Source organism: Trematomus bernacchii, unplaced genomic scaffold, assembly GCF_902827165.1.
Source record: "Trematomus bernacchii unplaced genomic scaffold, fTreBer1.1, whole genome shotgun sequence".
NCBI classification, from domain to species: domain Eukaryota; kingdom Metazoa; phylum Chordata; class Actinopteri; order Perciformes; family Nototheniidae; genus Trematomus; species Trematomus bernacchii.
The window spans coordinates 31,381-46,230 of NW_022987665.1; the positions used below are offsets into that span (position 1 = coordinate 31,381).

The following is a 14,850-nucleotide window of genomic DNA, read 5'->3' on the forward strand; positions in this document are numbered from 1 at the left end:
AGTGTCTCTACTTTAAAGAGTCCTCTCCTGCTGATGTTCAGGTGTATATCAGTATGTAGTGTCTCTACTTTAAAGAGTCCTCTCCTGCTGATGTTCAGGTGTATATCAGTATGTAGTGTCTCTACTTTAAAGAGTCCTCTCCTGCTGATGTGGCTCTCTTTAGTTAATCTGATCCATAAAAGGTCAGACTCTTGTGTTATGCAGCATTTAAAGTAAAAAGTCCAACAGGCTTTGTTTCATTGGAGCTACTTTTAGTCTCCACACCTCTTTCCTTCCTTCCTTCCTGCCCCCCCCTCCTCTCTGTGTCTCTATTATTTTACATGATAAAGTTTCTAGGAAGAAAAGTTAAAACGGCATGAAGTAGATTAACCTTCATGAATCATGTCTGTGACTCAAACTACTGTAAAACAGTCCAAATGAGCCATTAATTCCCATTTGATTACAAATAAAAGCAGGGGAATGTAACCAAGTACATTTACTTAAGTAATTAACCCAATAAAAGTACAACTAATTGCACATTTTACGAGAAAAAGTAATTTCAGAAGTTTTTAAACGATTAACTGTTGGTTTTCAGTCAGTCCACAGGAGTCAATGTGTTTTATGTCCAGTGTTTATGTACAGATTACAGGTAACATTATATATATTTGATAGTAGATAGAGAGGTAACAGCACTACTCAGTGGCTCCGGACTACAACATTCAAGTTGATTAGTAATACAGTAAAAACCCACAGGAAGTATCATCAGGTCTGAGCTGTTAACCCACACACAGCTCACATTTATTGATATACGTTTTAGGCAGTTAAAATCTGAAATGGGTATTTAGACGAAGTCAGTTTGTATTTTTTATGACACTTTCTGGTTGTTATCTAGTGTGCCACCATCTCTATTAGCAGGCTAGCTAAGAAACAGCGGTCAGAAGCTAACAAACTTGAGCTTGTTATTAGCAGAAAATGTAGCATTGATTAGCATTAATTCTTTCTGGTTAATTTTATTTGATCGGTGGTGACGTGAAGTCATGTGACCGTGCTGTAGTTCCTTTATAGCCCAACATTAGCCACCTTTAGCTTAGCGGTGGTGACGTGAAGTCATGTGACCGTGCTGTAGTTCCTTTATAGCCCAACATTAGCCACCTTTAGCTTAGCGGTGGTGACGTGAAGTCATGTGACCGTGCTGTAGTTCCTTTATAGCCCAACATTAGCCACCTTTAGGTTAGCGGTGGTGACGTGAAGTCATGTGACCGTGCTGTAGTTCCTTTATAGCCCAACATTAGCCACCTTTAGCTTAGCGGTGGTGACGTGAAGTCATGTGACCGTGCTCTAGTTCCTTTATAGCCCAACATTAGCCACCTTTAGCTTAGCGGTGGTGACGTGAAGTCATGTGACCGTGCTCTAGTTCCTGTATAGCCCAACATTAGCCACCTTTAGCTTAGCAGTGGTTTGCCACAGAGATTGTTTTCTGCAATAATCCCAAAATCACATCTAGAAATCCCATTGGACCGGGGAGATGCTGCCTTCAGGGTCCAACAAAGAAATACAACATCACTGCACCACTTTGCCAAATTTGCACCATTTTGGGTTGGAAATCGATCCTGAATTGACTAAAGTGGGAAATTGTGTTGATGATGGTCCCGTGAAGACACACTAAGAAACACTGGTCCAACGTCTTTTGATTGTGTGACAAGAAAAAAGGAATAAATAAAAAAATACATAGAAAAAGAAGAGTCTTTAAAGTTTCTCGGTTACTGTCCGTCAGCGGTCCCGACGCTCCCAAATGGTCCCAGTTTTAGCAGCAAGTTTTCCGTGTTTGTTTGTAATCCGTGGATTGGAAACAGGACGTCCCACATTAATAGCACTTTTACATGTACTGTACAATGTTAATTGACAAAAACCACCCCATTTTTGTTTCACATTTTATTCTAAAATATGCAGTATTGGACAGTTAAATTCATGATTAAGAGATGTGGTGAGTTTAGTACCCCCAAATTAGCGTCGACAAATGCTAAAACACATCAAAAACATGTAAAAACAGTATAAAAATAAAGTTGTTATTACTTTGATACACCATAAGTAACACTAGATTTTACAACAGCACATCGATGAGATGACTGCACCATTGTGACGTAAATAATTTCACATTTTTTGGTATAAAGCAATATAATATTACACAACAGGAGAATTGTCAAAGCAGGAAACAAGGCTAACTACTAGCAGCACAACATTTCTCAGCAAAAATATGTAGTTCATTCATTATTTTTTATTAATTGATCAAATAAATTGTGACTGAGTAATTGGCTTAACTAGCCTCCATCTTTTTTTAATAATATTTGTATTCATTTGTTTTTCTAAAAGCTTGATTTTGTGTCCATTATTTAAAATAAAAGACATGTTTTATTATTTAAAAACTACAACTCCCATAATGCTTAGTAAACGCCTTATGGGAGCTGTACTTCAACAAATAAAATAGTTGTAACAAACAACTAACAAATTATTATTTAGCATTAAATACTAGATATAATTGTTTTTTAAAACAATATTGATTAGCATAGCGAGCTAATAGTAGCATGAGCTTATAGCTTAGCATCCATTTATTGACATTAATGCAGACTAACACTGAGTTACTAAAACTAGCATTAGCCTCTATGGAGATTGCTGTATTACGAGAACTAGCTTAGCATGAACTTATTAGCTTTACATTGGTGTGTTAGCTTTTCGCTAGTGATCTATGGCTAACGTTAGCTCCATTTGTGACGTCAGCATTTCATACGTTACTGCAGAAATTTAAGAAAAATAGTAAAAAGTTAAATGTAGGAGCAGGGGCTGTAGATGGATAATACAGAGCAGGATATTAAGATGTAATTTGATAATAAATAAATGGTTTTAATGGGGACTTTTCTGTCCTTTTTGGCTTCGACTGGCTGCATTTTGGATATACACTTATTATCGGGGCTGAATTCACAATTTTGATTAATAAAACTCATTAAAACAGCTACAATTATTTAAAAAATGTAAAATTAAACAGCCAGAAATGTCCCTATTGAGGCACAAGGGTCAAGATTAGTGTGTTTGCTAGTTAGCAAGCTAGCATTTCAGGGTAAATTTGATAAATGTAGTATTTCTGATGAGTTTGTAGTTTGTTGTTTTTAGACCTGTGAAACCATGAAAATGACTTTATAGATACATCATGGTGCTGGATAGACTTAAAAACGTTTCGTAGGTGAATCATGGAGTAACGTAGGAAGTGCAGATGTCACAAAAGCGGCGAGGAGATGTTGGTTCATCGATGGTCGAGTAACCAAAGGTGCAACCAGCTAACAGTCATTTTACCAACAGCCATTGTTATATCAGAACACCACGATTATAAAACCATTTAAAACCCTATAAGACACACAAAACACAACAGTGTTATTGAACCATCGACTTCAGACTATTATTTCTACGTCTCTGTGACAGGAAAAAAGAGGTAACGGGACATTCTGGTTAGTGAATAAAAACACGATCCGAAGAGAAGCGAGTCTTTGAGCTCCTCTGAAGAAACGCTCGCCAAAAAACACGAAGAAGAAATGGCAGAGAAGAAGAAGAACGGATAGATTCCCCTTTTCAGAATTTACATTCCATCTTCCCTTCAACAGGCTCCGCCCACATCGCTCCTGATTGGCTGTCCGAGGTGTCCGTCAATCGTGAAGCTCTACAAATGACTCGCTTTATGTCAGAGCAATTCCTGGTTCAAACCGACGCCTCCTGTGGCGCTGTGCTCTCATTGGCCGGTTTCTGCGGAGAGGCGGGACTCGTACAGACTCAGAGCGTGATGGACGAACTCGTACTGCTCACCTGTCTGAATCATACCTCCTCTGCGCGCATCACACACACACACACACACACACACACACACACACACACACACACACACACACACACACACACACACACACACACACACACACACACACACACACACAGGTTATTAATGTGATTTGTTTAAACAAACTGATTTATTTGACAACTTTATGCAAAAAATGCCTAAAAACCGTGATAAAAGTATTGAAAAAAGTACAAAAAAAACAAAATGTGGAAAAATGCTGAAAGGTGTGCTAAGAAGATATGAATAAAATGACTGAAAAAATGCAACAAATATGTGGAAAATATGTTTAAATGACAGGAAAATATCAGAACAAAGTACAAAAAAATTGCATAAACAGACCACTAAGATATTCAGAAAATTATAATAAAATGTCTCAAAAAATGTGTGGTTTTAAAAACAGTTTGTGTGTGTGTGTGTGTGGGGGTGTGTGTGTGTGTGTGTGTGTGTGTGTGTGTGTGTGTGTGTGTGTGTGTGTTACCTGTCTGCTCGCAGGCAGCAGGTGATGCTCAGCACGTCGACGAAGCCCTCCACCTGCAGCTGTCGACAACCTATCGTCGTGGCGATGAAGCATCCGGTCCGTCCAATCCCGGCGCTGCAGAGCGAAGCAAAGGATTGTGGGTAATGTAGTCATTTGAAAGTACCTTACAGTAGCAGTAGTAGAGTTCCCATGTTTCTCTCAAGCCCCCAGGAAGTACTCCGGATTCGGAGGAAAATATTCCTAGTGGCCAAATGGCGGTACTACAACTTCTGTATCAATCCGTGACGTCATTGGGCCCATTGGGTGTACTTCTACTTCTTACATTTTGAACACAAATACCTGTACTTTCCACTTCTTACATTTCTAACACAAATACCTGTACTTTCTACTTCTTACATTTCTAAATACTGTACTTTCCACTTCTTTACATGTTGAACACAAATACCTGTACTTTCTACTTCTTACATGTTGAACACAAATACCTGTACTTTCTACTTCTTACATGTTGAACTCAAATACCTGTACTTTCTACTTCTTACATGTTGAACTCAAATACCTGTACTTTCTACTTCTTACATGTTGAACCCAAATACCTGTACTTTCTACTTCTTACATGTTGAACACAAATACCTGTACTTTCTACTTCTTACATGTTGAACCAAATACCTGTACTTTCTACTTCTTACATGGTGAACCCCAAATACCTGTACTTTCTACTTCTTACTGTTGAACCCAAATACCTGTACTTTCTACTTCTTACATGTTGAACCCAAATACCTGTACTTTCTACTTCTTACATGTTGAACCCAAATACCTGTACTTTCTACTTCTTACATGTTGAACCCAAATACCTGTACTTTCTACTTCTTACATGTTGAACACAAATACCTGTACTTTCTACTTCTTACATGTTGAACACAAATACCTGTACTTTCTACTTCTCTCATTTTCCAAACAGGCTGGTTCCTTTAGTTTGAATGTGTGTTTGGTGGCATGATCATTATTATTTAGAGTCATTGCGTGCCTATTGATTTGAACACGATCCGTGTATCCATCATTTCCTGGTCTTCTCTAAAGAAGAGGGACCAATGAAAACGTTGTCATGTTGCCGTTGTTCAGCATGGAAACATTCATTAGCTAACAATGACATTATTGTTCTATTCATATAAAGGGAGGTCAGGTACTCTTTAAAACAGCTGCTAGTTATGGGTACTTTTTACTGAAGTACATTTCAAAGTTCTTTACTTTTACTTGAGTAAAGAAGTTTAGTCAGTACTTCTACTTTCACCAGAGTATCTTTAAACACGAGTATGTGTACTTCTACTCGAGTAAAGGATGTGTGTACTTTTGCCATCTCTGCATCCATGTTTTTTTTCTCTGTACCTGCAGTGCACGATGACGGGTCCCAAGATGGCTGCCGCCCTCCGGTCCTCCACGTCTCCCATCAGCTGCAGCAGCGGCAGCGTGGAGTCGGGCGTCTTGTGGTCAGGCCACGACGTGTACCAGAAGTGCTGCAGGTCCCGGGTCTGATTCCCACTCTGCACACACCAACACATAACAGACGAAGAAACACAGAGACTCTTTATCTGCTGCAAGACAATAACCTGTAAGCATGTGTGAAACATCTAAAAAAAGATTCCAGAAACATTTATTAAAATTGTAAACTGTCAACAACAAAAAAAGTGGAACAAAAATGTTTGGAGGAAAATTATATAAATGGTCCACAAAATGTTTTTAAAAAAGATTATTAAAATGTTGGAAAAAATCCCCCAGAAACAGGAACGATGTCTGAAGAACTGTTTAAAATGTATACTAGGAATAGGCTTCACAGTTCAACCCTTCCCCTTTTTATAACAGAAATATCAGTGTGTGTGTGTGTGTGTGTGTGTGTGTGTGTGTGTGTGTGTGTGTGTGTGTGTGTGTGTGTGTGTGTACCTTGAGTGTGAGGCTGCGGGTGGTGTAGTGTTCACACTCTCTGACGCTGTTCACCAACACCTCCACCTTCCCATAGATCCCCCTCTTCTCCGGCCAGTACAGGACACACTTCTGCAGAGAAACAAACACACACACACACACACACACACACACACACACACACACACACACACACACACACACACACACACACACACACACACACACACACACACACACACACACACACACACACACACACACACACACACACACACACACACACACACACAGTATTTTATTGTATTCGTCTGTCAGCAAAATGTCTGAAAAAATATGCAGAAAATGTCAGGAATCTTTGGATAAATATCCAAACTAAATTATATAATTTTCCACAACATGTGCAAATAAAATGAGTAAAATGTTCCATCAAACCGTTGGAAAAATATCAAAACAAATGGCAAAAAAATAAAGAAACATTGTGAGTTTACTTTAAATTCAGCATCGACCAAACAGGTTTTTTATTTGAAGTTATAAAGCTTTATTGGAACCCTCGTCCGCTCACCTCGTTCTTCTCCTTCAGTTTGGTGATCATCACGATGACCGGCGCCTCCTCCTGCCACGCCATCAGCCAGAAGTCGTTCACCGTGTTCACCATCGGGCCCTGCGTGGCGATGAACGCCTTCTCGTCGCCTAGGTATCCCTGAGAGCGGGAGCCAATCACAGCACAGCGTCAGCGGTTTGAATACAGCGAAGCAGAATGTAGAGAAATCATTCATAACAGTAGGGAGAGCTAAAACACACATTAATCAGTGCATGTTTTTTAATAATTAATATAAATAATGCATGTATTCATAGAGAACTTTGAAACACAGATGTCTGAAAAATATCACAACTAATTGTTAAAACATTTAAAAATATGAGTAAAATATCTGGAAAATGCATGAAAAATTGGGACAAACTGATTAAATGTCCCGAAAATGTGTGAAATGTTATAAATATTTCTCTCTGAGTTTAAACACACAGTGTTGTAGTTTACAGAGGGATGAAGGATTTTCTCTGACAGTTTAAATGTTTCAGCGCAGCTTCCTGACAGGAAGAGAGTCCATTGTACCGAGACTGAGAGAAACAGGAGTACACTTTCACTGTGGGTGTGTGTGTGTGTGTGTGTGTGTGTGTGTGCGTGTGTGTGTGTGTGTGTGTGTGTGTGTGTGTGTGTGTGTGTGTGTGTGTGTGTGTGTGTGTGTGTGTGTGTGTGTGTGTGTGTGTGTGGGTGTGTGTGTGTGTGTGTGTGTGTGTGTGTGTGTGTGTGTGTGTGTGTGTGTGTGTGTGTGTGTGTGTGTGTGTGTGTGTGTGTGTGTGTGTGTGTGTGTGTGTGTGTTTGAGGTACTTTATTGAGTATTTTTTTATTACATTTGTAATGTATAAAAAAAGGATGAGTAAAATGTTGGAAAAGTGCCTATAAAACACGTTAAAAATACGTCGTAAAATTGGAAAAAACTGTCCGAAAAAACGGATTAAAATGTCCAGAAAAGGAGCAAAAAATATTGGTAAAATATCTGGAAAATGTAAAGAAACATTTCCGAAGAAAATGTTAAAGAATTGCAAGAAATTAGCAAAAATATATGAGTAAAATATCCGGAAATAGAGTCGAGCTGCTTTCACCCACCCGTATGTAGTTGGCGTTGATGTAGGAGCTCAGCAGGTCGTTGCAGCTCTTGGACTTCAGGGTGACTCTGGAGTGAGGGTCTGGAAACACAAAAGGGGACAAAATGTAGTTCAAACTAAATCTACGTTGAGACTCTCTCTATTGGTTCCAAGCCTGTTACATTAAAACATCACGGGCATTTCTTTTTATATTAAATTAAATAATTGCATTTTTTTTTAATCAAATCTAATGTATAATCTATTTACGTTTAATCCTCCAAAAATAAAAGTATATCAAATAATTATTCAAAATATATATAAAAATTAATTAGATTAAATCCTTCGAAATTAAAGTAAATTAAATGATCAAATGATTGCATTTACAGTAGGAGAATATAAACTTGATAAAGAAAAGGACGACTCAGAAACACAGGAAGTAGTTTGATTGACAGCAGCTCTAGGTGAGCATTCCTGAGTCTTGATTGGCCGGAAGGAAGGAAGGAACCCCCCCCTTACTTATTGTTGTATTGATAACCCCGCCCCCTCTACAAAACATCAGTGTGTGTGTGTGTGTGTGTGTGTGTGTGTGTGTGTGTGTGTGTGTGTGTGTGTGTGTGTGTGCGTGTGTGTGTGTGTGTGTTACCTAATGTCTTAATCAGGCAAACTGTTTGGCTTACAGTGTGAGAACAAACTGTGCTCTGAGGGACATGCATTGTTCCAGTGTGTGTGTGTGTGTGTGTGTGTGTGTGTGTGTGTGTGTGTGTGTGTGTGTGAAGGGAGGTGCGATGTTGAGCGTCCTTGAGGTTGTTGGCCTTTGACCTTGAGCCCCTCCCAGGTAATAAAACAACTTCCAGGTTCAAAAGGAAGCGAGAAAAGGACTGTTTTGAGACGGTGGCAGTTTCCTAGCAACACACACACACACACACACACACACACACACACACACACACACACACACACACACACACACACACACACACACACACACACACACACACACACACACACACACACACACACACACACACACACACACACACACACACACACACACACACACACTCTCTGTACTCACTGGGCAGTATGGTCTTGTATCTGTTCTTGGTCCCGTGGTTTGGAATATCGAGCTCCTTGGGATCAATAAAATTCATGGGGATTTCCTGATGAGAAAAAATGTAACGTTAGAAATGTGAAAAACAAATGATCCACACTCTGTCAGTGTGTTATATAACTGGAGGCAATAACCTCATGTTTTTAAGTTCATTAAATGGACCTGAACTCACAAATACGATAATCTCACGTCAGAGCATATTGTTGTTTTATATCAGCTGTTCTTATTACTTTAAAGAGGCTTTATTATAGAAATGTAAGTCAATTTAAGTGAAAAAATGTGTCAGTGATGTCATTGAATATATAACAACCTCACGATGAGCACTACAAACCGCTGAAGACTACAACATAGCCTTTGCAGACCATTTACATGCACACATATAGATCTCACTACAGGTGAGGGAACACCTTGACTACTCACAGCAAATTCAGTGTGCAGAGTGTGTGTGTTCTGCACGACGTCTCGGAGCTGCTGTCGGGTCAGAGGTCGTCGGGCGGCCAGCAGGTATTCTCTGGCGGCAGCCTCGCGGGGCGTCACCGGGGGGGCGACGCTCAGCGGCTCCACGGAGCCCAGCACCGACATGTCCAACACCAGGGAGACGTTAGAGCCACGTCTGGGGGGAGACATTATTAGGATATTACACTTTGAGCTCCAAAAATTGCCGTTTTCAGTCCGTAAAACAAAACAAATGACGTTTTGAGCTCCAAAAATGGCACTATACTCTAAAATCGACACTAAATTGGTCAAAATCAGTCCACGTGAGCACAAATATGGCCAGTTTATTGGTTAAAACTGACATTTATGATCCTAAAAATGTCATAAATGGATTCAACCTCCTCAATAACCCCCAAAACCACTCAAAAATGTGTCCAAATCGACCAAGGCTTTCTTTTTAGCTATTGATGTATTTTTCTAATAAGTGTAACTCGAGATAAACAAAAGGAAATATATAAAAATAAAAATAAATGCTCAAGGTTTTGTAGTGGATTTTACATCAAAGCTAATCAAAAGGGTGTCTTGTTTTGTTTTTTTAAATATAAGTAAATTAAATAATAAGAGGTGTTGATCTCTTCGTCTGGCTACGTGTCGTCGGCTTCCTCTCCAGGATGCCGTTACTTCCTACTCGTCTGATTGCTGATTGGCTGCCATCCAGAGTGAACATCACACACACACACACACACACACACACACACACACACACACACACACACACACACACACACACACACACACACACACACACACACACACACACACACACACACACACACACACACACACACACACACACACACACACACACACACACACAGATATTTTCACAGACACCCAGAAAACATCCTGTTCTCACTGAGAGATCTTCCTCCATACCTTAAAGTTTGCACACCTCACTGTAAGCGCTGATGTAACAGAACAAGATGGCTGCCGGGCAGGAAAGAGTAACGCGCGGCAGATAACGGCTAAAGTGCTCAACGATGAGATAAAGGTGTTTTCTTTTCTCTTATGAAAGTGCTTTAGTTGAAGAAAGAGCTGTCGGAGCAACACTCACTACAGACACTTTGAAAAATGACCTCAGGTTTATTTTGAAGAACAAAAATCGGAGTTTCTCACGCCCAAACTTTAGTTAAAAAAAATGAAATGTTGTGACTCCGGCTGGAGCCACACGAGAACGGTAACGCAAACGAACCGAAATCGTTATCAAAAAAGTCTTCCATCCACACGCAATAGGCACCAGAAACGTGTCCTTCCACACGAGACCACTCGACCCGCTGGAGACGCTGTAGTACATATGCCGGGCCTGTAAGTGGCGCTGTACTTCTGCCACAAAATACACCAAAAGCAGCGAATAAGACTTCCAAGTATGGTATGAAGCTTCTGCATGTAAACGGTCTGCAGAGTCACAAACCCTCAAAGTGCACCCTGTAGGGAGTAAAACTCTAACACAGAGAAGACCTGTCTATGCTGCCCCAGAACGCCTCGTTGGACATTTCTCTTTTTCCATTTATTTATTCCTGGTCTCAGTGACGTGCCCGTACCCAGGTCCAAATAGACCAATCCGTGGAGCTCCTCACACACACACACACACACACACACACACACACACACACACACACACACACACACACACACACACACTCAGCCTTATCTTTTCTCAGCTGCGGCTCCGTGGATTTCTCAGCCTGTGTGTGTGTGTGTGTGTGTGTGTGTGTGTGTGTGTGTGTGTGTGTGTGTGTGTGTGTGTGCTCAGGCTGAGTTCAGGTGAGTTTCGCGATGTCTCGCAGACCCCACGCAGCAACCAGGAAAACGACACCAGTAATCCAGCTCACACTGTCCGCAGCAGCGAGCCCCGCAACGTCCCGCCAACACGGCACCCAGACCCCACGCAGCATTCTCATCTGTTTGTCATTACTGGGGTCATTTTCTGGTTGCTAACCATGGATGTTTAATAAGAACAGGATACAGCGTGGGAGGCGGGGTCTCGTTCTTTCCTATGAGAGCTGCTCATTGGAGGACAAAATGGCCCAACTTTTGAGAGAGCGAAAAGTCCCAGATTACCCATCATGCCTAGCTGTCAGAGCAGAAGAACCCGTATGTGCGCTCACAGAGCATGCGCCCCTTAAGCCCCGCTCCCCCGAGCTCCCACTCTCGGCTCACTAGAATGAATGGAGACAGAAAATAAATCTAGATTCGGCTTTTAGTGCATTTTACAACTTTAAGGATAGAATGATTCTAATAAGGGCTATACAATAGTTCATACTGGGTAGTTTATTTAGTTTAAAAATAATGATCCGCTGATTTACAGATGTCTCTTTCCCCATGTTAGTCAATGGGGAAAAGTCTTTCTGGGCCGGGTGACGTCACGGACTGATACGGAAATTGTAGTACCACCGTTTGGACACTACGAATATTTTCATCAGAGTCCGGCGCACTTCCTGGGGGCTTGTTGCTAACGCCATTGTAAAACATAATCACTGATGTTCCGCTGTAACGGTGGTGGACTCATCAGAACAGAGTGGGCGAGCTGACCAATCAGAGCACAGTGGGCTCATAGGGAAGGGGGGGGGCAGGAGCTCCAACAAGGCGTGTAGGACAGAGAGTGAATACACATACTATACAGAGATGCTGTATGAGAAACCAATGTGAGTTTGGAACATTGAACAATGTAAATCTATTCTAGTAGACCTCAACAATGGAACTATGATCAGTAGAAATGGCCGTGACATGGGACCTTTACGTTAGTTGAATAGTTAATCGTGCATTAAAAGGTTCCCTGACAGTGTTTTATTATATATATGTATGATGTTTGAGATATTCACTTATTTATTGGTATCAGATAAAAGGAATATTTAACATTTTAAATCATTGAAGCAATAAGGAATACATCAAATCAAAAGAAAGAACAATACAATAAAGATCTATTGAAGTGTGTCAATATTATCTATGAAAATTAAAATAGTTATCATTGAATAATTAGAAAAAATATATATATAAAATAAATTGCAAATAGTTATCATGTTCAAATAAAAAATAATTATAGTTAGAACAAAATATATATATTGAAATAATATTAATATAAAATAAAATTCAAATAATTGCCATGTTGAACTGTGGTGTAAAATAAATCAGATTCAGACAGTGATGCAGAGTTTATATGAATCGAAGGAAATGAGACACAGAGGTTTAACGTAATCTCTGTCAACGTACACCTTCCTGAAACCTCCCTGCAGATAAACATCACGTACTCTGTGTTCTGTGTGTACTCTGTGTGTGTGGAGGAAGACGTACTTCACTATCACAATATAAATCCTTATGAACTATAGGATGAGGACACACACACACACACACACACTTTGAAGCCTCCTTTTCAGCACGTACGCAGCTCGACCCCTGACTGCTGCAACAATCGCAGGTTAGAGGTGACTGTACTCTAAACACACACACACACACACACACACACACACACACACACACACACACACACACACACACACACACACACACACACACACTGAGGGCTCATGTGTGTTTCTGTAATGGAGCACGGGTAAAAATTCCCCTAATTTAGCGATTTGGTGTGTAAACATGCAACTTGTTTCCCATCATGCATCTCTTCTACAGCTCTTGGAGAGAAACTGAGGCGCATTGCTAATTACAAAAATAATTTCAATATAATGAATGTAGTTTTTAAAATAAAATGAAATCCTTGCATTAAAAAGGATGATTTATTTTTAATATGAAAGGTGGATAAAGAAGATCTAAATAATAACAAATATTGTCCAGACGCCCTCCTCACCTCTCTTGCAGTCCGGCGGAAGGTTTCATCCTGAAGGGGGAGGGGCACGGCTTTAGCTCGTGATTGGCTGTCACCGGGGCAACGCTGACGAGGGGGGTGTGGTCAAAGCTGCTGAAGACTGGCACAAGGGAGGAGCTACGAGGAAGAGAAAGAAGTAAAAAGCTAATGTTGGGCTGTAAAGGAACTACAGCACGGTCACATGACTTCACGTCACAACCGCTAAGCTAAAGGAGGCTAATGTTGGGCTATAAAGGAACTACAGCACGGTCACATGACTTCACGTCACAACCGCTAAGCTAAAGGTGGCTAATGTTGGTCTATAAAGGAACTACAGCACGGTCACATGACTTCACGTCACCACCTCTAAGCTAAAGGCGGCTAATGTTGGGCTATAAAGGAACTACAGCACGGTCACATGACTTCACGTCACCACCGCTAAGCTAAAGGTGGCTAATGTTGGGCTATAAAGAAACTACAGCATGGTCACATGACTTCACGTCACCACCGCTAAGCTAAAGGTGGCTAATGTTGGGCTATAAAGGAACTACAGCACGGTCACACGACTTCACGTCACCACCGCTAAGCTAAAGGTGGCTAATGTTGGGCTATAAAGGAACTAGAGCACGGTCACATGACTTCACGTCACCACCGCTAAGCTAAAGGTGGCTAATGTTAGGCTATAAAGGAACTACAGCACGGTCACATGACTTCACGTCACCACCGCTAAGATAAAGGTGATGACGTTTAGTCAGCTGACGTACCTGGGCAGAGGGACAGGAGGAGCGAGGCGACGGCAGGCTGTGATTGGCTGCTGCGGACGAATGGGCTTGGCTACAATTGGCGGGAGCTCAGCTTGTACCATGCTTCCTGACGACACAACCTGAAGGACATTAAGTATCATTATTTAGTCTTTATTGTGCTTTATGTGTGTGTTTATGAAGGGTTTTGGTGTGTGTTGCCAACCTTGGCACCCTTTGACTTCTGGGCGGAGTCTGATTGGACGGTGGGGGTCAGGTGGAGGTCAAGAGGCGGGGCCTTCAGCTGTCTGTCACAAACCTGGACCTTCTCCTTCAGTCGGAACAAAACCTGCAGAGCAAACAGCAGAGAAAAGTGCAATCATTAATTTCATTTATTTTCTAAATTAAGTACAAACGTTTAAGCACACATACATATATGAATATATTTTAATTATATTTATTTTAATTAAATAAGGATCTTTATGTTCAGGTCTTAGAGATAAAACAGATGATATTAACTGAAACATCTGGTTTCTCTGTGCAACAGCTCCCTCTTGTGGATTAAATGTCACAATGCAACTAAAATATAATGAATAGTATTAGCATAATCAATTAATATTTCAATATAATTTCTAATATATGTATTAATATGTATCGTTTCATTTCATTTGTTTATATAATATGTTTTTATTACATATTAATTGTGTTTTTAATTCATTTATTTTATGTAAATGTTCTATTTGAAGATTACACATTGTTAATGCTCATTATTATCAAATGCAAAATAATATTAAAACAACTTTATTAAGG

At 40.4% G+C, this 14,850-nt stretch overlaps 1 protein-coding gene across 2 annotated transcripts in view; it reads right to left on the reverse strand.

The window, feature by feature from the left end:
• Positions 1-1,896: 1,896 nt before the first annotated feature.
• The window catches only part of ptprr (protein tyrosine phosphatase receptor type R), a 29,696-nt gene continuing 16,742 nt past the window's right edge, over positions 1,897-14,850 (reverse strand). The window contains exons 6-16 of one of the 2 annotated variants that reach the window (XM_034135761.1): positions 14,267-14,389; positions 14,065-14,183; positions 13,304-13,438; positions 9,430-9,622; positions 8,974-9,058; positions 7,921-8,000; positions 6,817-6,954; positions 6,273-6,380; positions 5,721-5,875; positions 4,338-4,451; positions 1,897-3,848 (exon numbers count right to left, since the gene is read on the reverse strand). In XM_034135761.1, coding sequence (XP_033991652.1) covers positions 3,755-3,848; positions 4,338-4,451; positions 5,721-5,875; positions 6,273-6,380; positions 6,817-6,954; positions 7,921-8,000; positions 8,974-9,058; positions 9,430-9,622; positions 13,304-13,438; positions 14,065-14,183; positions 14,267-14,389 — 1,344 coding nt within the window. In that variant the 3' untranslated portion in view covers positions 1,897-3,754. Of the gene's footprint in view, positions 3,849-4,337; positions 4,452-5,720; positions 5,876-6,272; positions 6,384-6,816; positions 6,955-7,920; positions 8,001-8,973; positions 9,059-9,429; positions 9,623-13,303; positions 13,439-14,064; positions 14,184-14,266; positions 14,390-14,850 lie in introns of both variants that reach the window. The other variant, XM_034135760.1, reaches the window with a different exon arrangement.